Source organism: Calonectris borealis, chromosome 13, assembly GCF_964195595.1.
Source record: "Calonectris borealis chromosome 13, bCalBor7.hap1.2, whole genome shotgun sequence".
Classification (NCBI taxonomy): domain Eukaryota; kingdom Metazoa; phylum Chordata; class Aves; order Procellariiformes; family Procellariidae; genus Calonectris; species Calonectris borealis.
The window spans coordinates 20,915,032-20,942,351 of NC_134324.1; the positions used below are offsets into that span (position 1 = coordinate 20,915,032).

At 41.7% G+C, this 27,320-nt stretch overlaps 1 protein-coding gene across 2 annotated transcripts in view; it reads right to left on the bottom strand.

The window, feature by feature from the left end:
* The window catches only part of DCX (doublecortin), a 78,293-nt gene that overhangs the window by 18,754 nt on the left and 32,219 nt on the right, over nucleotides 1–27,320 (bottom strand). For both annotated transcript variants that reach the window (XM_075161819.1, XM_075161818.1), the window contains exon 4: nucleotides 1,654–1,756. In XM_075161819.1, the coding sequence (XP_075017920.1) occupies nucleotides 1,654–1,756 (103 nt within the window). The remainder of the gene's footprint in view (nucleotides 1–1,653; nucleotides 1,757–27,320) is intronic.

A 27,320-nucleotide genomic window follows, 5' to 3' on the forward strand; every position in this document is an offset into this window, starting at 1 on the left:
CTGATGCTGAAACCAGCTGCTACGAATGAGACAGAGCAACATCATCTGGAAGGTGCTCAGCAACAGGGATTATAGGGCGGAAGCTGTGGTGGGCAGTCGGGAGGAAAAAGATGACATAATCCTCTCATGCTATTTCTCATTTTGTTTCCTGATGTCCTGCCAGAGTGAACATAATAACCAGTAATCCAAGCACACGTCATCCAAACAGGCAAGAAAAAGTACCCCATGACAGAGGAGATTTTAGTAAGTGACATTCATCTGCAAGACTCAGGACTCATAGTTCTCCTTGCAGCATCTGACTCGTAACAACGAAGGATGATGGGTCTATAATGGGAAAACGCTGCTGGCTAATAGCTCCTCATCTGCTTCTTGAGAGGTGCAGGGCATCCCTACTCCCCTGAAAATACCACTGAGAGGTGCAGTTACTCGGTGCCTTCCCAACAGCAGGCTTGGCTTATTTTTGTTACAGAAATCCAAGCTGGAAAAATCAGTAGTAACCAGGAGTGTAGGCAGAGAGCTGGGCTTCTCATCAAATTGTTCTGCTAGGATTGCATCCAAACTGTTTTACAGTGTGGAACTCCCCGTGGAGCTGACTCAACTGCCGAGTGTTAAATATGAAGCTCAGATTACAGATTGCTTCCCCAGCCTGGCTTTATTCTCTGCCTGCAAAGTTTCAACTGAACCTTGGAAACTTTCTTTGAATTACCCAAGACCATCAAATGGGTTCATCTGGAGTACATAGGTCAAAAGTACCAGCATCAAATAAAATCAGACTTGAAAAGGAGTGATAAAAATACAGTGTTTGAAGATTAGAGGCTGCTTGACTTCCTGGTATACAGCAAAAGTCCTCTTCAGTCTTCAGTGCCGAGCCAGTTTGTAGCATATAAGACATCATAGGGCTCCTGTTCCTTATACAGGATACTCAGAGCTTCGGGAAATGAGCCCGAATGTTTGGAGACCACATTTTCTCCTTGCTTTAAATGGTCAAATTTACATTAATTTACTCTTGCTGCAGTCACTGGCACCAGCAGACAGCCTGCGCTGTTAGTGTATACAGTTGCCAGGTGGGGGTAGGTGGTAACTCCTACAAGCAAGCTCTGAACATTCTGTGAAATCAAAGATTTCATGGGTTAACTGATCATAGAGACTCACATTGTTACAGATCTGTGCTTGCAGTTGTAACAGGGACAAAGAATGGTGCTGTCCCAGTCGTCCCCCCCCCAAAAAGGGAATTATTGTCCTGCTTTTTGAATCAGCAGAAGAAAGCAGTGGAGAGAGTGATTTTTTTTTTAACTGTGCTTGTTCCCATTTTTTAATATTCACTTAAGGACAAGAATCTTCTACTGTTTAGTTCTCAAGAAAAATGTATCTATCTGACTGCAACTGGATAAAATTGAAAGGATATACACTATCAGATTTTGCAGTAAATGTCAAATAGTGTATGAGACCATCTACTCTGACTTGGGCTACCTCAGTCAGTATTTGCCCAATTATAATATCCACTGACTGTACAAGTATCACAAAAGGATGTTAAATTCCATGTACTAGGTCTTAAAAAACAGAACAAAAGCATGCAGCATTATTATCTGAACTGCAACTGAATGGAAATCAAATAAAAACACAAACTAGAGATCAGTGTGTGTTTGATGTTACCGCTTTCATCCAGAGAAAAGTCATCCTGTGCATAGCGGAATTTTTCTGGACCACAGGCGATAAACACATCATCATCCCCAAAGAAATCGTGGAGACAGGTCACCTACAGAGAGAGCAAAGTCATTCATTTTATTTTTAATTGGCAACATTCTGATGTGGCTTAGTTTTAATTTAAACAGGAGGGAGCTGCCTCTCCGCTGTTCCCCCTGTCCCACGCTAATTTGGTCCTACTTCCCGTAAGCCCAGTGCACAACACACAACTTCTCTGGGCAAGTCAAGTGTAAAAGTGTAATTAAAAAAAGAGAAAAAAAAGTCCCAACTACCTTGCAAATTCTATGAGGTATGGCATTTCCAATCCGTTCAGGAGCTGACAGAATACATTAGTCACCCTAAAGAATGACGCAGGCATTCCTGAGCTACTTCTAACATGAGAAGCAGGGTCCCCCCGATGCCACGTTGGTAGCAAGGCTGTGACACCACTGCCCATGCTGATGAGTACCTTAGTACCAACAGAGCCTAAAAACTCAAAGGACCCCTAAGAAGGCAAAAGAGCTGCTGGGCACAGCACAGGTGCAGAAATGTGACTTTTCCTGAGCAGGCAATCGTGATGATAGGTTTTAAAGCCAAAAGGTTTTGGCCATTGAGGGAGAGGCCCAAAGTATCATTGGATGCCCTTCCCACCCAAGCATCATTTAAATCCACAGATCTACTCCAGATGTTGTGTCTCCTTCTCCCTGCTTTTGCCACTCAGACATGGGATGGTAAAGCACCATTCCTCACTGCAGAACTGCCCATCCCACAGAAGGCCGAGTGGTGGGGAAGGAGGCTACCAAGGGGGGAAGGCACAAGCCAGCGGAGGGGAGGTGTGCGGCAGCCGCAAGTGTGGGGGCTCTGCCCGAGGACAGCCCTGCGGGAAACGGAAAAGCAGTAGCTTTCAGTCACCTAAAACTAAGACCCCTGTCTGGGGACATCACAAAAACAGGATGTAGAAAGCTGTTTGAGATAAACAGAAGACGTGGTCATGCTGGCTAATGGCTCTGAATACTTTGCTTCTCTTTTTTGTCCTCCTAAATAGGGGGAAAGGATATCTTGCAGTACCTAGAGCTCCAAACCCATGCCTTGCCTTGCAGCATCAAATGGAAGCAAAGCACAAGATGCGGGAGCTCCAGATCCACTGATTTCATCAGAGACCTGATATCTGAGAGTTTGGAAATCTGAAAATGCGTGGCAGGTCACTGGAAGCATACTATCAGGAGAAAAGTTTAAAACGCCATCGCGGTGGGAGCTAGTCCCCATATTCAATTGGCAGACATCTGTAACTCTCCCTACTACTCTACAGATGATGGACTTGTTTTAACAATGTTTTTAACAAAATCAAGAGGTGAACAACCAATATTCATCACAAAAACCAAGCAAAATATCTGATTAGGTACAGGAACAAGGAAAATGGAGGAAGTTCTAAAGAGTTTGAAACGCATGTCCTAGCAATAGATCTTATTCAAAGCGTGGGCTGACTATTGGGACACAAGGGCGCATCAGGCTTGCATCTGTCTTCTGTCCTCTTACTTCTCTGTAATTAGCTGGGAGATGAAGTACAAGGTTAAATTACCATCTGCCACTGTCCTCCCAGCTGGCTGAAGAATATCATCTCACTGACTGGTGGACAATTCAGCTCTCTATACAGCTAGAGGGTCCTATTTAATTTTTTCTCATAGTGTGGGAATTACAAACTCCATAGGGATATCTGAGTGACCTGGGACAATAGTGATGCCCATGGCTGGCTCCTTTTTATGCAATATAATATACTTGAAGGCATTGTTCCTGGGTTATTATATTTTGGTTTGTTTGAAATAGGACTCAGATTTCTTATGTCATGTTAGGAAATGTTCTTGTGGAGCGCGCAAGTACACGGAATGGATATTCTCTAGGCCTCTTGACTACAGACACCTACTTCATACTTGCATGCTATTGCAAGGAAATGGGCCACCGCATCCTGTCCAATGTTGCCATCATAACGAGAACTGAAGCCCCATGAAGATATTCTGGGGCATGTTAAGACCTCTTGTTCTGTGCTGCCTTTCTAAAGTAATGGGCCTGGCTCTGCTGCAGCTCACTTTCAGCTGGAGCATGCTGCAGGAGGTACAATCTCTTATTCCTGTCTTCTGCTATCTGGCATTAAATATTGACAAATGAAAGGATATACAGGCTTTGCTGACTGAAAAAAGACTGCGGCTTCAGTCTCATTAGACCTTGCCTTCCAGATCCCAACCCACATGAGTGTGGGAGACAATAAGACACTAAGTCCAGCAGACTCCAGGTGTCTGCTGAGGACATTAATGGCTTTGCTCATTTTAGTGAGAATATCAAGAAGGGCTGAAAAGCAACACATTCCTGCAGAAGTTGTCTCCACTTAACACCATTAGCACTTCAAGCAGGAAATACCTTTGCACCTGCAGGTATTTAGGGGCAGGAGACCTTAGTACCACTTGTCTTCCCCTCCACCACTTGTGCAGGGGGTTGGCCAGCAAAGCTGAGAGCACTGCTGTGCATCTTTTGTACCAGCCAGGACAATATTGCTGGTGACCGTTCAGCATCCACTTTTCTAGGTGCTGCAGTGTGAGTAATTAGCCATTCAGGTCTTTACACAGTTACCAGTGAAATAATTGATGCAATTACACAGCAACAGCAAGATAACGATGCCAATGGTAACTCCACTGGAACCAGTGGTAATCACACAGTAACTCATGATAATGCTATTGTGTTATCTCCATGTACCTAAAGTTAATCCAAACCATCTCAGTGCAACAACTAATGGAAAATGTGCACATCATTGCTCTTTGGAGAGATTCATAAAAACCCAGACTTGTCATCAGTATCTTCTAGAAAATTGCCTTTTATTCAGGCTCCTGGCAAGCTGATAGGTGCTCTTCTGAGGCAAAGAAAGATGACGCTCTCCCATCTTCAGAAAATGCTTTAAAAACTCATATGAAGTAGAAGGTAACACTGTTATTTTGAAGAGGAGAAAAACACTACTGAGAAAATGTTGGAAGGCCCAACTTCAAAGCCTTTGTGTAGCTATTCAAGAGGCAAAGGTTCAGCACCGCACCTGCCTCCAAGAGCCAGAGGGACAACAAAGCACCTCTAACCAATTGACTTTGTCTAGAACTTCAGCCTGAGCTCCTGACATCCCAGCCATATACTGACTAAGTACTGTGTCAGGAGGAGAAAAAATGCTTATCTACAAACACACCAGAGTGGAACATCTCCAGCATCAGCCAGCCTGCTGCAGCCCACCAGCCACATATCTGATCGCCCTGGTGAGCCCAGGGTAAACGTGACTTTTTTAAAGTTCCATTTCTTCAGGAGACCATTCCAAGTGACTGCAAGATTGGCACTGACATTTATAATGGAGGTATCAGGCTGACAGCTGATGCCCTGTGTTTTGGCATGTCTGGGCACTGGGGTCTTTACAGAGGGTAGCTGCATTGCAAGGGGCTGGAGAGCAGTGGAGATAACCGTGGGGAACCTTACTGTAGACAGAGCTGAATTTCCATGTCTACGATCCATTTGAGCTGGACTGTGAAAAGTTAATTTCAAGCTCTAATAAATCAACTATAAAGAAGGCTTTTGGCTATCTTAATAAGGCTCAGTATTTCACACTGGTTAATATAATGTATAATTAAAGCACTGCCTAAGAGTGCCAGCTCTGGTTAAGATGCCAAACATTAGTGAAAAGCTTGCTTTTCACATCCGCATGACTTTCAAAATGGAACAAGCTGAAATCTGCTATGGCTTTGATCAAAGGTAGAATTTTCTTTGCAAACTTCAGTGAATTCCAATTTCTGTTTGCCTAAAATGAGGTTGAAAATAATTAACATGTTACCTATATGGAATTCTCCCACAGAAAAGATGACATTTTAAACCAGCACTTGGTATTACAGTCCTCCCCCTGAGGATGCGTGGCACTGATTCATTTGCAAATAATTGGGTTTGGCTCAAATACACCAGTTCACATTTGAATGCCATGGAAAAGACTCACGGGTTACTTAGCTCACCCTTCAGTACAGAAACCACTGCGCAGTTAAACATAGTGCAAAGCTAAATCGTAACATAAGGGTTCAAAAATTTCCCAGGCTTTTAGATGAAATCAGAAAAAGCTCCAGGTCGTAAGTCAAAGTATTTTGCCCTTGAAGTCCCCGCAACCACCACAAGCAAAAGAAAGCCCAAGCAACCAAGAAAGCCTTCAGATCAAGGGTCCAAATGAGATGGACAACTACCAGCATGCACAAGAATAGAAACCTGGTTACATGTCAAGCAGAGATACTTGCAATTCACTATGCTGCATTCTTGTCCCTTCAGATAGTAGGTTATTATGTGTATTTTATAATTATGAACAGCTGGCTGGGTGGGTACTGGAGGCTAGTAAAGAATTTGGATAATCTACTTGTTGAGCTCCTAATATTCAGGAAACAGTAACTTCTGTATTTGCTTTACTTGTTCCCTTTTGTTTCCTGCTGTAACTTCCACTATTAAGTACTCGCCACAACATGGTAAAAAGACAGCCAAAAACCAATCCCACTCTCATTAAATAGTGCAAACCATTGCAAAATTCAGAAAATAACAGGTGTCACATATTATGCAGTTTTAGCTATGTTGCTTATGTTCACCACGTGTGTGGTATTTTCTATTTACCTTAAATCCTATTTCTATTTACTTAAATCCTTGATCATTACTGTATGTCCCTGAAACATGCCCCATATGTATTGCTGTCTACATAAAGTCGCTGGAGTAAACTTTCTTTGTGAAAACATGTGACATAAGTGCTGGATCTTACCGCACCGGAGCCAGCTTGCCTAAGTGGTGTCTAGAAAAAGAAAACTGCCAGGAGAAAGCCCTAGACATGCTCATCCCTGAAGGACATGAAGTTAAAGAGGACACAAGCTGGAAGCGGGACCACGGGCTGCTCTGCTGGGATAGCTGGTTCAAGACCTTGTTAGCCAGTATGGAACATTTCAGGGTTGTTCTTGACAAGAAAGGCCAAACCTCTACCCTGCATTAATTGTTTTAGGGGTTTTTAGTGACTCCAGAATAACCTTATAAGTCTTCTTATCTCCATTCTTCAAAAGACTTTTTTCTCATGTTTTCTCAGAAAAAAAAAAGAAAAAAAAACAAAAACAAAACACTACCAGTCTCCCCCCAGGCAGTCTGGACTGTTTTGAAAGTATATGTTCTGCCTTAGCTTACTCTGATCTACTATTCTAATTATATCCAATAATTAGTCTGGAACACCATGAAAACGCTGAAAGAAGTTCATATCAACAAAAATTCATCCCAGCTGATAACCTGAAAACCATTGTTTTTAAATGCTGCATTTTGCTTTTAGCTATAAATTTATTAAAGCACCAGACAAAACCTGATAGTAGCCTGCTAGTGCAAGGACCTGTGCTGCTACCTGAAAATGGTGATTTTGTTGGTGACTGTTATGCACCCTTAGCAATGAGACTGGAAACCAACAAATGAGTAAGATTTTGTCTTTTCCCATTTTTAAGTCTAAAAGCATTTTTGTTTATAACAAAAATTAAACTTGTGTATATAATTACAATAGACAGGATAAATAGCATTGATTTCCAAGATATATGTGCATGCCTTTGTTTAAAGGAGGATAATATTTAATTTGAAATTCAGGATTAAAAAGACAATGTTGACTTAAAAAGGATCATACTGCATGAAATGTTTTCTCTCCAATTCTTGTAGCTTAAGCAATTCCAGTGAAGGAAGTTAAATCTTCACACTCCAGTCGATGAGGCACAAATTTATTTCTTACAAAGTAATTATTTCTAATAGATTTGACGGTAACATTTTTCTTTGTGTCAAGGTTTGTTTTTTCAAAAACTTTATAATATATATTATGGAAGAAATAGAAGTTGGCAGAGATTAACAGAGATTTTAGGGAATACAAAACTGTTTGCAATTCCTTAGGTTTTCATTAAGTGTGGTTTCTTTTCTCGTTAAATGAAATCCTTTCCTGCTTGTATTAGAAAAACCTTCCCTGAGAGGACAATATAGCTAGGATTTCCAAGAGGGGATTTCTGCAGTGACAGTCCATTAGTGTCTGCTGCAGCAATTTTAATTGCAGAAAGGAAAGAGACGGCCTTCTGAGAGATGCTGAGCCTTCTTGTTCATTTTAATACAGTACTTGTAGAACTAAGCATTTTTCAGGATTTTGACAAAATGGAGCTTGCCTTAAGCATCTCTCTGGATGTGAGCTGAAGTATCTGTGATGCTACAGATATTCTGAGTTCACCTGGAAAAGGAGCAGTAAATATGCAGGATATATACCTGCACAGTGAATAACCGGCTATTTCTACCATCCTCCAGGAGGCAGCAGCAGTATTTAAAAACTGTAATTCATTAATAAATAAAATAATTTAAAAGAATTAGAAATCAAAAGCCTATAGACTTAAGCCTTAGTCTGAATCACCTACCAGTGCAGAACCCCCTGTGCTTTAAAAGGGCGTTATGAGTAACCAGCTCCTGCTGTTCCCTGTCATAATCTGCAGAGTCCCAGAGTTCGCTGTGTCTGCCTGACTAATGGGTTGCCCTCACTGTCACTCTCTACAACTCCAGGTATGAACATCGTCACAGCAGTAACAGGCTCCAGCCACATTTCGGTTGCTTTCACTGCTGGATGGAGCTCTGCAGCTCCTGTGGCTGCCACTTTAGCAGGAGGCCTCCAGAAGCCTGGACTGGCCATCACTGTTTGCCAAGAAGATGACAGAGCACGTCTCTGAAGAGGAATACATCACCAGGAGTGTTAACTGAGCTGTCTTTTTCACCTTTTGAGAAATGTCTTTATCAGAGGTTCCTATTTTTAGCTGATGGAGCCAGGTGAGGCTGAATGATAAATGATCAGACACTGTAGCTAGTGATTATTCAGACCAGTGATTTATGTACACAGTCCTGCTTCCAGACTTTCCATCTCTTCCTTATGTCATGGAATGAGGAAAGACCTCTGCGTAAATGGCCAGCAGAGGTCTGGCAAAGGAGATTTGGAATAACACCATCACAGGTTCGACCTGGGGGCTGAACATCTTCCACCTTGGGGACTGTCATCTTTAACCTGCCTGACTCTGCACAAGTCTTAGGATAAGTGAGGGCCAGTGCAAGGCTTCTTTCTCTGCTCCTCTCTCCCTTAGTCATAATGACTTTGTTAACTGTTCTCTCTGTAATATCCCTCTTCTTTAAGAATTCAGACAGCAGAACAGAAAGCGATACCAGTACATAGGTAGCTTCAAACTGTTCCTTAAGTTTCTGCTCAAAGAAAAGAGATTTCCTTTTGCTTTCTTTAAATCATCATACTTCTTCAGCTTGTAGGCTTCCAGAGTTCAGAACAGGGGAAAGCTTGTCTTCAGAAACAGCTTCCTTTAAGGCCAAAAAGACCACAGAAAACAATTTGCATGCCATACACACATAAAACCTAAAATCAAGAGCAGAACTGAATTAAGACACTCTTATTTTCTAAATTGTTTTGATAAATACTGTAAAATTGAACAGATCCGACCATCTGTTAGCTAAAGACAATTAACGTATTTTAGCTGCCTGCTCATGTCCTTTCTCTTTCAGCACTAGATGCTAGATGGAGCTAAGGAAGTCAGACTAGCAGCTAGACAGGCACTGAGAGTTAACTGAGAATGTAACTAAAATCTGTTTAAACTCTGTTTTAACTCAAACCAAAAATCCAGTGGACTTATTTATACTCCAACACCTGTACTCCAAGTCAAATTGGCAGTGGTATGTTTATTTCAGGTCTGAGGAGCCAAAGTCCTAAATCACAAAGGCAACTGTGCTTTACAATTAGTCAGTTGGGTGTTTGCAATCAATAAAGCACGGTACAGAAACCAAACACATGCAGACTTGTCCACAGGAAGACTCAGCAAGGTCATGCGCCAGAGTGAATATCGGGAATTAATGAACATGCAGAGGAGACTTTAAGTGAACTGCTTTCTCATCTCTGACAAGCTCTTCACCCCATGTCCAGAAAGAAAAAGATTTCAGAAGATTTAAGGTGTTTAGGGGATATGATGGAAAATAAAGATGTTGATATTGGAATGCACAGCACGTAATAAATTTTTTTTTAACAGTCTGAAGACTGCAAGCCCAAAGCAGACACTGAATAGATTTACATTTTATTAGATTCTGGTTTCCTGCATTTAAAAAGAAGAGATGCTTGGATTGAATTATTTCTTTAAAGTATGCACACACCCACTCAATAGATTCCACATTTGCATTCACAGAAAGAGAATTACTTATCCACTTTTACGAAAAAATACTGTTTAAAATGAATAAGCAATAGAAAGATGAGCAGAAAAAGCACAGATGACATTCAAAAATGGATCTGGAGCACTCCTGCATGCCCAGCCCATACCATCGAAGTATGTGCAATCACACTTTGGGGGACCCTTCTCTGAGCTACCCAGCAGTAAGGGAAGGGGACTCTGTCCTCTGCTCATCCATCTCTGCTCCCCTATGCCACCAAACATCCATGTGGAAACCTGGGAAGACCATGATCGTGCTGTCCCCTCACTGCTTGAGCCATTGTGAAGGGTAGGAAAAATCATCTCTACCATAATTTGACCTCTCAATAGAAACATGCAGTGAGATTTCCATTCTTTAAAACATTATTCAGAGATCTCAACAACTTCTTGTATTCATGGAGAGCCATAGCTTACATTTAAGCCTACATAGTTTGATTGAAACAATCAAATTCCACTCTTCTATAGAGATTTTTTTCTTCTTTTTTCACCTTCAGAAGAGAAAATTCTGGGCAAGTCAGCATGATCAAGTATTTTCTTTGATGCAAGAGGGAATTTTTACACCTTTTTATTGATGAAAAATGCAGATCCTCTTAATTAGGCTGTATAACTACGGTAGGTTGATTACAAGTGCTTCATGTCCATTTGGACTATTCTGTTATAAAGCGACTAAACCAGAGTAGGGACGCCAGCTTCTAACCAATGTGCATTATTTCTGTAATTAGCATTTCTGATGCTTATTTTAAATGGACTAAGAAATATTCATGCATGCATGTGCACAGCAGCTTGTAAGACTTCATGCATCTCAAAAAGGCTGCAGAACAAGGTGCCTGTTTATTTAAGTATTGGAAATGGGTAAGTTTGAAATAGAATAGAATAAAAAGCAAGGGGGAGGAAGGTCAATAGCCAAGCTACCCAATAGGAATGTTAAAGCTGAATTTAATATATCTGGTGAATTAGTGGTGCTTCCAAACTGTGTGAAATCCAATTAGCCTCTGGAAGAAAGGTTAGTTTGTTATCCCCAATCCCTATACATATGGAGGGGACTATGAAACAGATATTCAGGCTGTTGATTCTTTTTACCTAGAAGAAAGGCTTGCTGTTGCATTCATGGGGGTATTAGCCTGAGGACAAATGTGCTGTGCAGTTTGGGGGCATAAGGAGCACAGCCATCAACACCAATATATAAAAGATTACCCTTTCTCCAGTCAGAAAACCATAAAACCAGAAATTCTAGGTAACAGATTAAGACTATGAAAGGAAAGATTTCCAGCACAAATTGCCCCAAAACAGGTAGCACTTAAGAATTCAGAGAACTGTCAAACCATTCTTTGTAATCGTCCCCCCCCGTCACTCTTGAGAGGAAACAGTAATGCTGGATTACAAAAGACCATCAGAGACTTTGGAAGTAGCGTGACTATTCGGCCAAGGTCAAGCAACACTAATTGAAACGGGAGTCTTGAAAGTAGGGGCACAGGCAGCCTATCAACCTACTCAAGGCTGAAGAACCAACGGGCTGGAATTTCCAGTTAATGGGATTTCCAGCAACAAGATCCTAAAACCTATAGCTGTTGCTGATCCTATTGTGCGTATCTTCATAAAAGAGAAAGGCTTTTGTTCAGCTTTGTGCGAGTTTTTCTTTAACTGTAACAATGGTACTGATGGTGATGGTAAATAGATCCTCACCCTGGTTAAAACACAAACAAAACACCCTGTACCAGGATTGAGTGGTTTGGTGCGTGCCTGCAAGCAACCCCTTCCACCTTCAGGGAGCACAGAAAGAATATTACCACTAGCTGACCAACGGGCCCAGAAGGGTGAAAAGCTACACCAAGCATTTACTGCTTGTAAGGAAGCTCTAAGGGGCTGGAGGAGACCAACAGCCACACCCTTTGTCCCATGGCTGGTCCCTTATCTCTGTGCCCCACGCGACAGCACCCGCCGGGTGCACGAGGAGGTCAGAACCAGCGTCCCCACAGCCACCCCTCTGCCTGCTGACTTTTGGTTGGGGAAGATGGTGAGGAAGGGAGGAAGTAAAACTGTGGTTGTAAACCAGTATAAAAACAAGTAAAACTCCTCTCATCCCCACATGCAGCGTGTGTTGTCTGCTTAAAAGACTAAGATGACATCTCTGCTTTCCTCACCCGCTAGAAGGGTGCCCTGGGAGAGTCTTTCCCTCTTCAATGTCTTACAGGTGTTCCTGGCTCCTGCTCCTTCTTTTCTCTTATTAGTCAGTATTATGTAAAAATACTTCAGTTAATTACTTCATGGTCAGATGCATCAAGAACTTAATTCTCCGCCCAAACATTTCAAAGGACAGTACACTGGCCAGCTACCAAAGAGCTCCCTTTGTACTTTCACCCACCTGGGTACAGTTATGGACTTCAGCCCAGTACAGCGGTGGCCAAAGATGAACCCTCACAGGGGGACAAAACTGGTTTATTCATGCATTTCCATTTTCCAGGGATAAGTCCACTGTCTTGCAACCCACCCGTTCTGCCTAACCACTGCCCAGCGTGTAGCCATGGAAGCAGAGGGCAGCATGCCTGCACAGAGTGCAGAATAAAGTTCTGGCAAAATGAAGAGGATTACACAGTTGTACGAAATAGCAGGATTTGTTCCTACAGCTTCTTTGTGATGTGGTGTAAAGAGACATAAGAGAGGAAATTCTGTCTTTGATAATCACCCAGAGTGACAAAGGAAATTATATTAAATATGAACAGGTTTGGGTTCCATGTAACAAGTGAATGTGTTTTACTCACTGAGGCAGTCTCTCTTTAAGAAATGTAATTATTTGACAGTGTTGTGAGTCCTGCTGACATCAGTAACTTCCTTCCAAGATAAGTGCTAGGGAAAAATCAGTGTCAGACTTGCCTTTATTATTAGTGCATCAGGAGAGCTTGAGGACACTTCAGTTTAAGTCAGGCATCGGCACTGGCTTTGAAGGCAGCATGGTTCGTACTGGCCGTGTCTCCCCTAGCACAGCAGCACACTAACACACTTCGCTACGGATAACCTTGTCTTCCTTGGCACTTGTGGTAGACTGCATATGTTAATTAGGATTATGGCAATGTATTACCACAATTTTCCTGGGGAAGGTGCACTCTAACTCACTTGTAGTTAAAAAACCTTTTTTGACCAGACAAGGCTATTCTGTCAATTCAGCTTATGCACATACTTGTATCTAAGCCTGCACTGGTTTTATTCAGGGTCTAGGTCTCCAACTACACAGCCTTTCAAACATCTCTGCTATTTTTATCATATCTAAAGATACTACTTCTATTAATTAGTTCTTGGATGTGTCACTGGGCTCATATTTTGTACAGGTCCCCCTCTGTTTTGTTCAACATCTGCAAAATCCAAAACACTCTCTCATCAAAGGAGCTAACATTTTTACTTCATGCTATCAACTTTAGTGGAAAAAAGACACAAGTGTGAAGTATTCAACCTTCAAGTCATCCTTCCTAATACGCATCTCCAAACCCGACAATGAACAAACCGTCCTGTCCTCCAACAGTGTAACTTCATTTGCAGCCTATGGATCCAAGTCAGCCTAATTCTTGAAGAAGACGAGCAGATGCAACCAGTTCTGTATCTAATTAACACTGGCTTTGCATTTCACCCCACTCATAGCATCAAAGCTGTTGCTCAATTGCTAAAATATTCTGTAAAGGCTCCTAAAGGCATTTTGACTAGCTAAATATCAATGTTTGCAAGGATCTTTATTACACTGTAATTCTGGAGATTAATGGGAATTAAAAATGGTGGCCTTTAAATATTAAATTCTAACAGATGCTACATTAAATCTAAAGGAAAGTAACAATTGCTATCAAGCTGTTCTTTCAGGGAGTTAAAATTTCTTCCGTAATTATAATTCTGAATATGTTCTTTGTGTTTTGGGAGATTTCCTGAATTTACAGCAAATGCATATGCCCTCCCTATCGGAACAATTTTGTTTTCACCCTAATTTCTGTTAATCTTTGAATAAAGCTATTAATTTTTTCTAATTAACAGGTCTTTTCAATTCAGCTGACAGCTAACAGAGTAATGGAAAATTCAGCATTATGTCCTGAGCTAAACCATATTAGGGTAGAAATTAACAATGTTAAGCAGGCTGTGAGATAAAAATACTTTGTACAGAACATGCAGCGAGGCTGCTGAAAATGAATGTCCCAAAGCCTCTCACATGGAGATGCCTTTTCTTTTCAACTTGAACTACATCCCATCCCTTCCATGTCTACAGGACCAACGACAAGTTCTAGCTTAGTATGCAGTAATGTTAATGGAATAATTGATGCAGGAATACTGAAATAGATGGTGTGTAAAATGGCAGGCTGCATAATTGTCTGGAGTGAGTTCAAGCATTTCTGCAGTGAAAAATAGTCCTGTTTTATAATCCTATCACGTCTCCTTGCTGCTGTGTAGCAAGCAAATTTCATTTGGAGATGATCCCAAGGTGCAGTTGATTTACTAGGAGGATTCCGAAAGGCAGAAGGTTAAAGCCTTCTTGCCCCAACTAAATAGCACCTGGGAGAGGTATTAAAGGGTCCACACTAATTTGGGGAGTATCATTCAAATTACATCATTATAATAAATGTACAGCACATCAGGGTGAATATTTGCCATTGAGCAGTGGCAGAAGAGTACCTGATTAAAAAAAAACCACATTCTTTATTAATATTTTACCTTTCCTTTTGAAATATAAAGTATTATGCGAATAATGGAAGAAGGGGGAACAGAAAGAAGAGGAGTTTTAAAAATTATGATGCAATTAATTTCTGTTTCTGTGAAACATGCAAGAACCATTATATTTGGATGGCATTTCTCATAAAATAAGTTGTAGACTACTGAAGCAATTAGAAACTAATTGCTATGAGATTCCCCCTAGAGATATATGATAAGAGAAACAGGAGATGGCCAGAGACTTACAAGCAGAACTGTATCTGTTTCTTTCCCAATCTCTAAGAAATAGCAAATTCCACTTCTACAGGTGCAGAGGTGACTATATGAGCTCACAGATCAGCCAGCTGCAGAGGGTTGTACACATTTACATTCCCTTTGTGCACTGTCTCCAGGATAATTGGGTACTGCTTTTCTTATTTGAACCACAGAAATAACACATCTGGATTTTTTCCTCCTTTCTCCATTGCTGCATGAATTCATCAGCTCTTCACCTACCCTTCACTCTTCATCTCTTCCTCAACCCTCTAGACTGACCGTGTCATTTCCATGATAAATGGATCCCTTCTGCTGGTGTGAAGAACACAAGCCTGGCATCTGCCCACGCAGGGCTTCCCTCTGCTGCCGCTGCCGCTAACAGGAACTGGACTGAGCTATTAATTCTCAACGGCATCTGGTGTGAGACAATAATGAGCACAGATAGCACCTTGCAGTAGTCTGTAGATTCCTTCCTGCCCCGACCCTTCCTGCCAATCCTCACCTCTGCAGAAAAGAAAGTGTTTCTTGTTCCTTGCAGATTTTGAGTCAGCTTCTGGTCTCACTTATGCACCCAACAACCCTGGGTCGAAGCACCAGTTCCAAGTCCTCATTGTGACTGTGGAGATCAGTAACTTTGCAACTAGAGTTAAAACAAAAGGATGCTAAATAACCCTTTGTTAGGTTCAGCAAAGCTGATACCTTAATGTCGGTTAAAAGATGCAGGTGTTTTGTTTGTTGGTGGTGGCGGTGTGGGTTTTTTTAAAATTTTGTTCTGGATGCCAAGAAAGAAACAAGGCTTGCTGTCTGTTCATGGTGGAAATGCTGCTCATACATAAACTCATATGTAGACACTGCGTAAAGACTGAACATACAGTTATGAAAAGAAATGTAAACAAAAGGGCCAAATCTGTATTGGCATACAAGCCCCCTGGTACAAATCTACTGAAGTTTGAAGAATTATACAAAGCATCAATCTGACTTTACTCCCTGATGATACTGACAGCACTTCTAAAACTTTGTATTTTTATTTTTCCCCCCTCAAATGTTTTATAGTTTCCCTTTGCTCCCTTCCCCTTTCATCCCAGATCATTTTTGACAGGTAATCCAGCAATATCAGCCTCTCCTGTGGAGATCTTCTCTCTACCCACAGTGGTATGCTTTCGGTTTGCTCCAGCACGCTAATAAGCATCTAGTGCAGACAGTGTGGGCTGAGCTTTTTTAAGAAACGTTGAATGTCTGCAATTCCAGTTGGGTTCAATAAAAACTACAGCATCTCTGAAGCATGGGATAGCAGGAGTAGCAGAGAGAGGTAATTGTAACAAGAACAGTGCTTTATTTTCATTGGTGTCTCTGAAGAAATACTATTCAGTCCAGAATATCTATTTCCATAGGGAATGTGGTGCTAGAGTTCACTGAAATGTCACTGTACTAAACCAACTGCCCTTTTTCTTTCTCTTTTTTTTTCCTCTGTACCAAGAGGCAGTAAGGCATCTGTGACCAAATAAGGCAACACATGAACATCCTTTAAAAAAATTTAAAAATCATATCCTGACAATTAGCATGCTGGTGCAGTCAGTTCTTGGAATCTACCATGATACTTGCACACTAGAACTATTTAACAAGCATTTTGCTTTTGCTGTGCTGTCTTGAACTCAAACATGCCGAAGTAATTTTAAAAACTTGACACTGTTTTTCCTTTGTAGTCCAGGCTAAATATTTTGTTTCTTTCCTCAAGAGAATACATAATCCACACCATTGTATTGTTTTTGTTCCAAGGCAGCTTTCTTGGATAAAAAAGAAAAACTAGCTCTGGCTGCCTAGGAGAAAATTAGCCTTAGATAATGAATGGTATATTTTTCTCTGCAACTGCTTTTCACTTCTTTATAATACCTAGGCAAGTATTAAATTCTCTTATCCAAGCTGACTTACATGTAAAAAGTTTTACTGAGAAGTATGCTGTCCATTTTCCCTAGTTATCTGATCTGGTTCTGTAGATCCAGCCACTGTCCCTCTAGTCTGTTGCATTAAGTCTCAGTTTTTATTTGGTTGAGTTCTGACCATGGCAATCACTGTTTTGGCACACACACCGTGTTCTGTACGGGGCTCTTGCCGAGCACAGGACCGTGCTGCTCGGGAGCCGCGGATCACTGGGAAGCAGTGGGCAGCTCTCCAACGCCGAGCTTCCTGGTAGTTGTACGCAAACCAAACTTTTCTGGTCACTACTAGTTTAGCGAGATGCTATTTTGCATCCAAACTTCCTCCACTGGAAGCAAACCCAGACTGTATTAGTATACAATTATTTAAGGACTACCAGGTGTTCGTATAACTAACAATAAGAGATTGACTCGCAAGAAAAAGTGGTTTTTTAAAACTTTCCTGAACAGATTTTTCATCTCTTCAGGATGTAAATGGAAATCTGGGAAGTCTTATCTCATGACCTGAGCCTTTGTTTTTGTAATCCTCTTTAAGGTACCCAGCTCACCTATGTTGAATTAAAAATAAAGCGTCAATACTGTAAGTCTTTCCACTCTGCTCCAGTGGTACACTCTGCCTTAAATGGACACGTCTGAAGAGACCCTAGGGGTGCTTATTCAGTCCTTCACATCTCCTTTAATACTGGTGCAGGATGTCTCATCCACTGTAACACCAGAATTTGGTCTTTGAACCTGGTTAGTACTACACCCAATGAGACACATGGGCAGGTTTGAGCCCTAGATACGCTATCAATGCTTGATAGCTGCTCTAATAACTCTATGTGGTGCAGAACTAAAACAATATGACATACGTACTTTTAAGTGAGTAAGACAATGAGATACAAATTGCAGTAGTATTACATATTGTGGTGTCTGGGGTATAGTAGTAAGCCATGTGAAAAATAATGCCATTCGATATAGAATTTCCTTGCACTAGATTTAATTTTGCATGTGCTGATGAGAACCTGGCCCTTTTTTAGCAGGTAGCATCATACCGACACACAAGAAAAGGCATTCTATTTACATTGTATATGTATTCATTTTATTGTCATTTCCCACTCACTGTTATAGCCACTAATAAGATGACTATTGCTCTCTTGTTTGTGTATATAGACCAGATTGCCATTTGGGGGTTAATGAATGATAGCAAGTGGAAGCATGAAAATAAAATTAGCAATGCCCAGAGCAACCCACTTTATCAAACTCACCAGTTTATAGGATTAGCAATGGATTCAGTGCAAATCTCTGCTATGGGTATTATAAGCAAGATTTATGCCAATTAGCAGTAACAGTGCAGATTATTTGGGAAGAGCACTGACAACAGTTAAAAGCTCCTTCTACTTTTAAACTATGTTGTTAGGACAACCATTTCAAGCGTTCATGTCCACTTATAAGACTATTTTTGCTCATCTCCCAAGTGCTATTTAATTTCTTACGTGCATTCATGGCATTGTTTCCTGAGGCAGTGAAGAAGACTAAATCATTCCTTTTCTAAGCTGTCTTGCAGTAGCTACTCTCAACCTCTTTGGATTCAGGTCAGGTTGCTCTCAGCAGAATCCAACATGTATTACATTCTTCACTCCTCTATAGCAGACGTGATTCTGATCACAGAGCTCAGTGGGAAAATTGCCCACTGACTTCAACACGCGTTGGATCAGGCCCTAAATCCCCATAGCAATCAAGAGACCTGAAGGAAAGAATTACAGTAATCTATTGGTAGATGCCACTTGACCAGTGGAAGAATTTGGCCTATCTCCACCAGAGGAATATTGCTGATAGCATATAGCTCCAGGCTTCTGCAACGTGCAGTTCTCCTGTGGGCATGAGGACAGCAAAGTCCATATATACATTTAATTGATAATCTGATTAGAAAATGACAACTTTATGGAAGGTAGACTTTTCCCATATACTCTCATGCCTACAAGACAGGGACAAGGCTGAAGCCAGTGCCATTGTAGACAAAAACACCCCTTGGAAAATCAAGTTTGATTCATTTTTGGGGGGCCAGGACCTTTTGCTCTGCTTCTCTACAACCAAGTTCTAATAAATTACTAAACTCCCACGACGGTATCCTCTCATCTCTGCACAACAGCTTATTTGGAGCCACGGGGGATGTGTGAGCTGGTGCCACTCTGCAGCACCTGCAGGGCAAGGATGGCGAGTTTGGTCTAATTCCACACATGCACATGTTACAGATACACTGACAGAAACCCTCTGCTTTTGCTCTAAAACAGTTGATAATCTCTTAGCCAGTTTATCCTGAAGAAAAGCTGGTTAATATAACTAGTTATTTACAACTGTGACAATTACACTGAAGCAATTTGTGTGCGGATATAATTATGTTCCTAATGAAGATTAACTTAAATTAAATGCTTTTAATTACAATTTACACAGCCTTTGGCTATTGTGCAGACAGTATTCTGACATTTATGCCTCACCAGAAATGAGATTTATACTTCGCTGTGTCAAAGCTGACCGTAATTATTTGCTGGATATTTGATGTCAGATGCTGCTGACATTGCAAAAGGTTTCAGTGCTGTAAACCACAGTGCGGAAGGATTAGAGATTGAACTTTTGTCAATCACTTTCACGAGCCATTTGCTCAAACTCCTCTGATAACTCTCCATCTGCCTTCATGATTGCAAGTACTTCTACCTGTCTGCTCCAGCTTTCTCCAAGCCAGAGAGAATGTTGCTTTTTATTTCAGTAGGAGCATGCGGAGGCCTGCATATCTGTACAATTTGCCAAAGTCCCTTCTTCTCGATGTTAAATCAGGAGAAAAACAACTATGGGAGCCCAGCATACATATTAGATCCAAATTTGAAAAATTAATTCCAAAGGATCCTTAGAGGCAGCATCTTCATTATTCAGAAAATCTTGGCATGTAAACTCCACCTACCAGCATTCAAAAGGAATGAGTGATCAAAGCCAGATTACAAACTCATTAGTGATTAATCTGTCTGGAAAACCTTCCCTGATGCATTGCAGGAATATGATAGTAATATCATTAATAGTAATAGTTACAATAGGATTATGGCCAAAACCATAAACAGCTACTAAGAAACATGACCACAGGAGCCTTGGAGTATCACTCCCAAAGAGATCTTGTTTGGTGGAGATGTATTCAGAGCTCTGGGTCCTCTGAATCACTATGGCCACTGTGCTAGAGACCTTTGCAAGCCTTAACATCATGTTGAAGAGTTGGTAATAAGAGGCCTTAGCATTGGAGTTGCATTGCACTCCCAGAATTGCAGTGTCTTGCAGGTTCCTAAGTTATTGCCTCCGTTATGCCCTGTGCAACTCTAATGCTTTTGGTAAAATGGAAGATGACATAAGTCAGGGTAGAACTGGGCCCAGGGCTTCTCCTTTTGGGGTCTGCCTCATTCTTTCTACGGTGTTCTCTCAATGTGTCGGAATAGGAATGAGTTATGGAAAATATTTCATCTCTCCTCCCTTCTTTCTGTCAGAGACTGTCATAGAAAAGACCATCACTGTCTGCACACATGCAACATACTTCACCTCCAGGCTGGACATCCCCGTGGCTTGAAGCCCACATCAGCACTTTGTCCTTCCCCAGGAAGCCGTGACAGCTCCCTGCCTACCCTCCTTTAGAAGGGGAAATCAAAAGGTGCTCAATTCCCCTTTAAAGCATAGTCTCAACATAGAGAAGGAGTGTTTTGTGCAGTAAGACACAGCGTGGAAGCTCTCCAACATCTGCACTGGGCTAACATGCAATGGGGCTTCTCCATAAGCCAAAGTTATAGCCTGCCAGATTTGTTTCAGTTGAGAGTCATGCTTATCCCACTTAGTATTCATTCCAATACATATTTCATCATGTTAATACATATTTTATTGTACTTTTTGTACCAATTCTTCTAGCATTTTGCTTTTGCAATGATGCCTAATAACCCATGATTGCATATAGCCCTGTGTGCATGTTTGTGACTTGTGCGATTCCCTCCTGTCCCTAGGAGGGACCAATCTTTCCAGACTCCTATACTTGCTATGTACTACTTCCAGTTTAGTTCTCTCTTATTGGGTTTCTCAGCCCACGTGTTCTCCGTTATAGCAAGAGTGACTCCATATCACGTCTTCCCAGCTCCACTCAAGCCATTCCTACAAACTTACACCGTTCAGCTTTTCTAGATGTAACATCTATGGTCACTCTACCCATATAAACCAGGTCTTGTAACTTTTACTTTCACCCACAGTCCTCCTGGTTGGAATAAGTTCTATTCATAGAAATGCAGATTATTATTTGGTAAAATATTAAGAAAAATGCATATTTGCACAAAAGATAAACCAAAGCTCATCATCAACCTTTTTCTGAGCTGCTATTTCTGACATAAGAGACTGGCTTATGGGGTGGCCACTGCTAGAAGTGCACCGTACTCTGAAAAATTAGGCAATGGTAACCATGAACATTTGTGAAGTACATTATTTCCAACACGTTACTTGACCCGCGAAAGAAGTCTCCTAGCTTTTGAGAGGTCTGTAAGAAGAACATATAGTATAGTCTGATGATTCAGCTGTCTCATTCCACAGTCCAAGCTAATCCTATATAGAACTATCTGAAAATACATACAAGTGCATGTCTGCAGAGCTGTATATGTGTATGTATGTTTGTACACTTATGTACATGTACACAAAGATAATTTAACATCTTGAAAGAACATACAATATAATATTTTACAATATTACAGAGGAAATGATGAAATGGTTTCACCATCAGATCTTCAAGGACGAGAGGTTAAAGCAGCTATTTAAGTTACCACACTGTCAAATTAATTCCTGTAAGGAAGTGCTTCACTGTCTACAGAAATCGCTAGTGGCTTTAATGACTCATGTTAGGATTTAAAGCATTTTAAAAAAGCTCCATGAATGTATCAAAATCATTAAAAAACAGTATACTTGCAGAGTTATGTTTTTTTAATCAAATTCCATTTATCTTTTTGCGCTTAAATTTAACACATGAATTTTAGCCTGTTTCCCTAAGAGAAATCTAATATACAAATTTCATATGTATGTATTTTTAGCAGTACAAAATGCATCCTCTTCCCAACACACTTCAGGGCAGATTTACACAAACTAATTAAAAATCTGCACACGTATGCGCATATATAAATATATATGCTTCTATGCAAAGGGAAAAGTTACCATCTTTGTGGTCACCCAACCATGCCCAGGGAAACACAAGAGAGAACAGCGCTATTGACACTTCTTCAATGTTGAGCGATTCAGGCATGACTGGCCACTGGGGAAAGCAGCTTCCAGATGTGAGGGCCCTCGATGTAAAGGTATCACTGAGGTATTAGATCTAGGAAGCATTCAGGGCACCTGGCTGGTCCTAGCTGGTGTCTCAGCACTCGAGGTAAAAGGAGCCCTCTTAGGAACTCATGTCCCGAACTATCTGCAGTTTTGCAAATCCAAGTCAATACCCCAAATTTGCACTCCAAATGTAGTGGGGGGGGGAAGAAAAAAAAGAAGAAAGAAAGGGAAGGAAAGGAAAAAAAAAAAAAGGTGTACTAACAAGCGACGGCCTTGCACTTTTCTTTTTCCTCCCCTCTTGATGTTCCCTAAGCAGAACAAGGCAACAAAGACCAAATTCACAGGTTACACAGGGATGGATTAGCGTACTGAGACCCAGTTCACCAGAAGCAGATGGCCACAGAAGTCCCTTGGGACTGCATATCACAGACACTGAACCTCTTGGGCAAAGCAAGGAACAAAGCCCTCGCCGCTGTGACAAGCACACGCTGAGAACAGGTCGAGATCCTTCCCATGACCCTACTACAGACCAGGAGCTTGTCTGGACATGCTTCAGCCAGTTTGCTCTTTGGTCAGCAAAGGACAGATACTAAACTGACTGAATAGTCAACAAATGCTAAAATAAAGCATCTCTCACTGAAGGTAACATAACCCAGCTTGTTCCCCACCATCCACTGCTACATCCTAACCTACACAGCACTAAGGAGGACTGACACAAACGAAGTTCCATAGATCTATCACGAAAAGACAAGGATGAAGGCAGTGAGCAGCGGCATCCCCCAACCGCCCCGTGTGGGTGAGCAGACAGTGCCTCACTGAGTACCAGCCTGGGGCAGGCGAGTGCAGACGTCCAACCATGCCCGCTGCCAGCAGACTTGAGCAGGAGGGTCAGGATACTCCCTATGCATCCAAGTACTCCCAGTAACAGGTAAGGCCATTTATCTAAGCAGCAAAAAAAGCTTGAAAAGCATCTTCTATACTCTTCTATAATAAATAGTAAGCTTCGATGTTTGCAAAGGATGCTGAAAAAGCACTACTGACTCCATTTTAGCTAATTCCCTTCTCCTTTCTCTTGCTCTTTCAAATTGTTATGTTGCCTGTGACAGACTAACGATGTAGGAAAGAGGCTCTCCTATCTAGCCACACTTGGGGCAAGTAATGACCCCAAGCCTTAGGTCACCAGCCTGTTTGCTGCCCTCTTCTTTCATCTTGTATTACTCTCCATGCACGCCTCTTTCCCACAAGGAATTCTTTGTTCGTTTTGGGGCTGTGAAAAAAATCAAGTTATTTCAGCTGTTCACACCTACAGACCCATTTCCACCTCACAGTTCTCCAGGGATGTGAAGATTAATTGAGCTCTCCCCAAAGTCCTTACTTTGATAAATGAAGTTTGCCTACACGCTTTGTCCAGGAAGGGCAATTTTGAACAGGTGTGGAGTGCACATAGCGTAGCAGTTAAGCACAATGCACTTGGGAGTTTAGTTTAATTGACAAGGAAAAATAGAAATAAACCCCCCAAGTACTGTGGGGAACAAGGCTACGTTAGTGGGGGAGGTGAGAGAGGTGTGGGAAAGGATCACTCAACTGGGGAGGGGGAGAAGGGGAATGCTGAAATCATCTCTTAGCTGTCACACCTGCTGGGTGACCTTGACAAGCCAAGCAGACTGAGGGTGTCAGGCAAAGACAGATCAACGAGGGAAGGGTACTTGGCCACTTTGAAGATCAGTGTGTGCTTTTCCTATCTGTAAAATGAGGACAGTAACGCATGCTTCTTTTGTAATGTATCTGAGCTGCACTGGTAACATGCTTTCTGAGGATGCAGCATTATCTCATGCATCCAACACCAAGATCTCTTTGATGCCATCCTCCAAATGTACTTGATTTCCCCGGATTTTGGTCTTGCGCGCTCTTGAATAACTTAACCAAGCATGAGGTGCCTAAAGTGTTCTTACGCTTGACTAATTGCTTGTTTTGGAAGGTGCTCTTTTTCCCCCCAAATTAAAAGGTATGCTTAGCCAAAGTAATCCTATTTTGTTGAGGCATAAATCCACTTATGCAAATTACCACCCAGCTTTGGAGGACAGGAAAACTTAAGAGTGTCCTATATTGGACTGAATCGCAAGTACTTCTTCATTTCATCAACGTTTCCTGAACTTCCCACTCTAAATTCCTGCAGCAGAGAGTCTGTCTTTCTCTGTCAGTGTCCTTACATTAAAACTTTTAATCTTTTATGCCGCCTGCTGGGACAATCTGAAAAAGGAACCCAGAATAACCACAGTAATCACAACAATTTTAAACTTTGACCTTAAATTCATCCATTTGGCACCTGCGATTACTGAATTTGAGCCCAATTTGACACCACCCTTATTTTGACGCAGATTTGCCATAACACTTCTTTTGCCATATGCCAGTTCAATTACAAATACTCTTTCTCTGCACTGCTGCCTTCCAGATGCACTAAACTTCCCTCCTGCAGACTACAAGAAAATGACTTGGCTCCTTTTCCATGGCTTTCTTTTTATTCCATTACACGAGGCAAATAAACAAGACTAATTTGCATCAAGTTAGTATATCACTTACAACCCCCCCACACCCTTTCTTTCTTCTGGGCAGATATTAAAAAAAAAAAAAAAAAGCATCCAAACCTCATGCACTGGTAACTTGCATACTTAAATACCCATATCCTTTCTTATTGTAGGGGAGAAAGAGAGGGATAGAAAGCAAGAGGAGTTGTTATAACATCTCCCCATGAGGCAAATGTTGATTGCCTTATATAACTGAACTACATTAGTGGTGTTCAAGGGCCAAATCCTGCCTGAGCTTACTTTTTAGTCCACCAACTTTATATAAATGCTGGAGTAAGAGGGAGGAGAAGCTGGCCAAATACACTAAACTAGGTGAACAAAGCACTGGATATTTGCCTCCTACAGATTTTTTTTGTAACTTCCAAGATCTGGGATCTTTGTTGTGATTCATCCCGTGATAATTCTTAGAGCAGCACAGATGTCAAGCAAAAAAGCACTGCTTACTTTCCTTACTGCTCAGTGAGCAAATCCCTGGCAGAGCAAGTGCAGGTACTTTACGTAAGTCCCTTTAGACTTGAGATCAACTTAGCAAGCAAATGCTATTTGATAAGGCTGAAATAATAATCAAACTGGATACCACTTATAACCAAGCAAACGAACTTTTGAACCTTACTGATGCCCCACCTGTGCAAAATAGTAAGATAAACTTTTCCAGTTTAGCACACATGCATTGGCTATGCTGGATTTAGACCACCTGAGGATTTGGTCTTCTATGACAACTTTCTAAAGCCCCTTTGCCCCCACTGCCTGCGTTTCTAAGCATAGCTACCTCTTAAACAAGACATCTCATAAACATTTAAATTTGCAAGAAGGAAGCAACATATCCCCCAGGCACCCTTTCATTCACCTGTGCTGATATATGTTTTACTTTTAAGAGACTGACCTCTCTGCCATTGGGTTTGCAAAAATGGATCCTTTCTTACCAGTCTCCCTCCATAGCCGCATGTGGAAGCTGTTGTTCATCACCTATCAGCCAACCATGCTAATATGAACTGGTGAAGCATCTTGGCAATGGCCCGTGCGAACCAAGGCTGTCTCCAGAGCAATACTACCATAGCAAGGCAGAAGAGCCCTATATTCACTTCACTCCTGATTTGCTGTAGCTCTGGGGAACCCACAACACCAGAGCTGCTCTTCGACCACGTTGCCTGCAGCCCGAGGCTTTGTTCAGTCATTTACACCAACATAAAGGGAGCGCAGACTGCAAAGGAAGGCAGAAAATCAGGGTCTTTATGGCCAGCTGAGCAATAAACAAGCACCTCTGCTAATAGGATTAAATCTCTTGCTGGATTACAAGTGTGTCAAGTTTACAAATAATCAGATTGGGGCCAAGCCCTCAATTTGCAGCAGTTGATGCTACAGGTGACGGCTAGCTCTGGGGTAACCACTGAGCCTCTTGGTACATGTATATTCACATTTGGAAGTTCAAGCTAGCACCTCATCCTCTCCAGTCAACCATTTTCCTATTTTTCTTTCAGCACATTAAGTGGATTTCTACCTCACCCCCCTCATTCAGTTTGCCTGTCACTTGCTACCACGCTGATGACACGTGCTTGCTAACGGCCTCTGCACAGCGGACAAGCCAAGTGCAACATGGAGCAGATGTCTTCTCAGTAAGTAAAAGTCTGTGAATTACCTCCATAGGGATGGAGGAAACCTGGAATCAGAAGTCTGTTTTGTCTTCTGCAGTGTAAACAGAGAAATGGTTGGATTGATCAAGTCCAGTTCTGCTTACTAGATTCTCTGATGAGATTTGGATACAGCGGTATTGCCTCACTGGTCCAGTCTGTCTGTCTACTACATTTCTGTTAACACCCTGTAAATTACTGAGCCAAAGTAGGATCTTTAAAGCTACTTCTTTTACCCCCCGCTGATGTAGCAGAGGAAAAGGGGCTGTATCCTGGGCTAGGGAAACCTTTGAACAGCAGGAGCTTGGATGGCTAACAGTCCATCTCTGACATGAGCAAACAGCACAAACAGAATAAAACCAAGATAATTAGGAAAGCACCTGTGAGGAAAATTTCCCTTCTAAGGCGAACAGGAGAAGTTATTTCTTGGAGCTCCTTTCTTTCCTGTTAAATGCAGCTCATTTGCCACAGCCCAAGCTGCTCAGCTTTTCCACTGAGCTGAAGCGATTGCCTAAACAAAGGATTTGCTGGGAGCTCGGTTACATCATTGCTGCTGGCTCCGGCAGGCTGCTGAGGAGGATGTGCGATTTCCATATCAGCGGAGATGCTGAATGGTCAGTACCAGGCAGGCTGACTGCACTAGGCTCCTGTTCTGCGAAGGAAGTGGGCCACAAGGATGCAGTTGCTTAGAAATCATTCTGACCTGCTTGGGTCAGATAAATTAGGAGAGATTTTTCTTCTGCATATTTTTTTCTTTCCTCTGCAGCAATGAAGAGAACAAACAGCAAACCTCTGCTTGCAGCTGCCTCAGATGCTGGGTGTTATTTGGCAGGGAGAAAATAGTAAAGATTGTTTCACAAGGTGGTAATCTGGTGCCTAAGTGGATAAAATGGCAGATTTGCTCTAAGAGGAAATTAGGTAATTGCTGAGACTGGTAGAATAATGCTCCTATTAACAGTATCA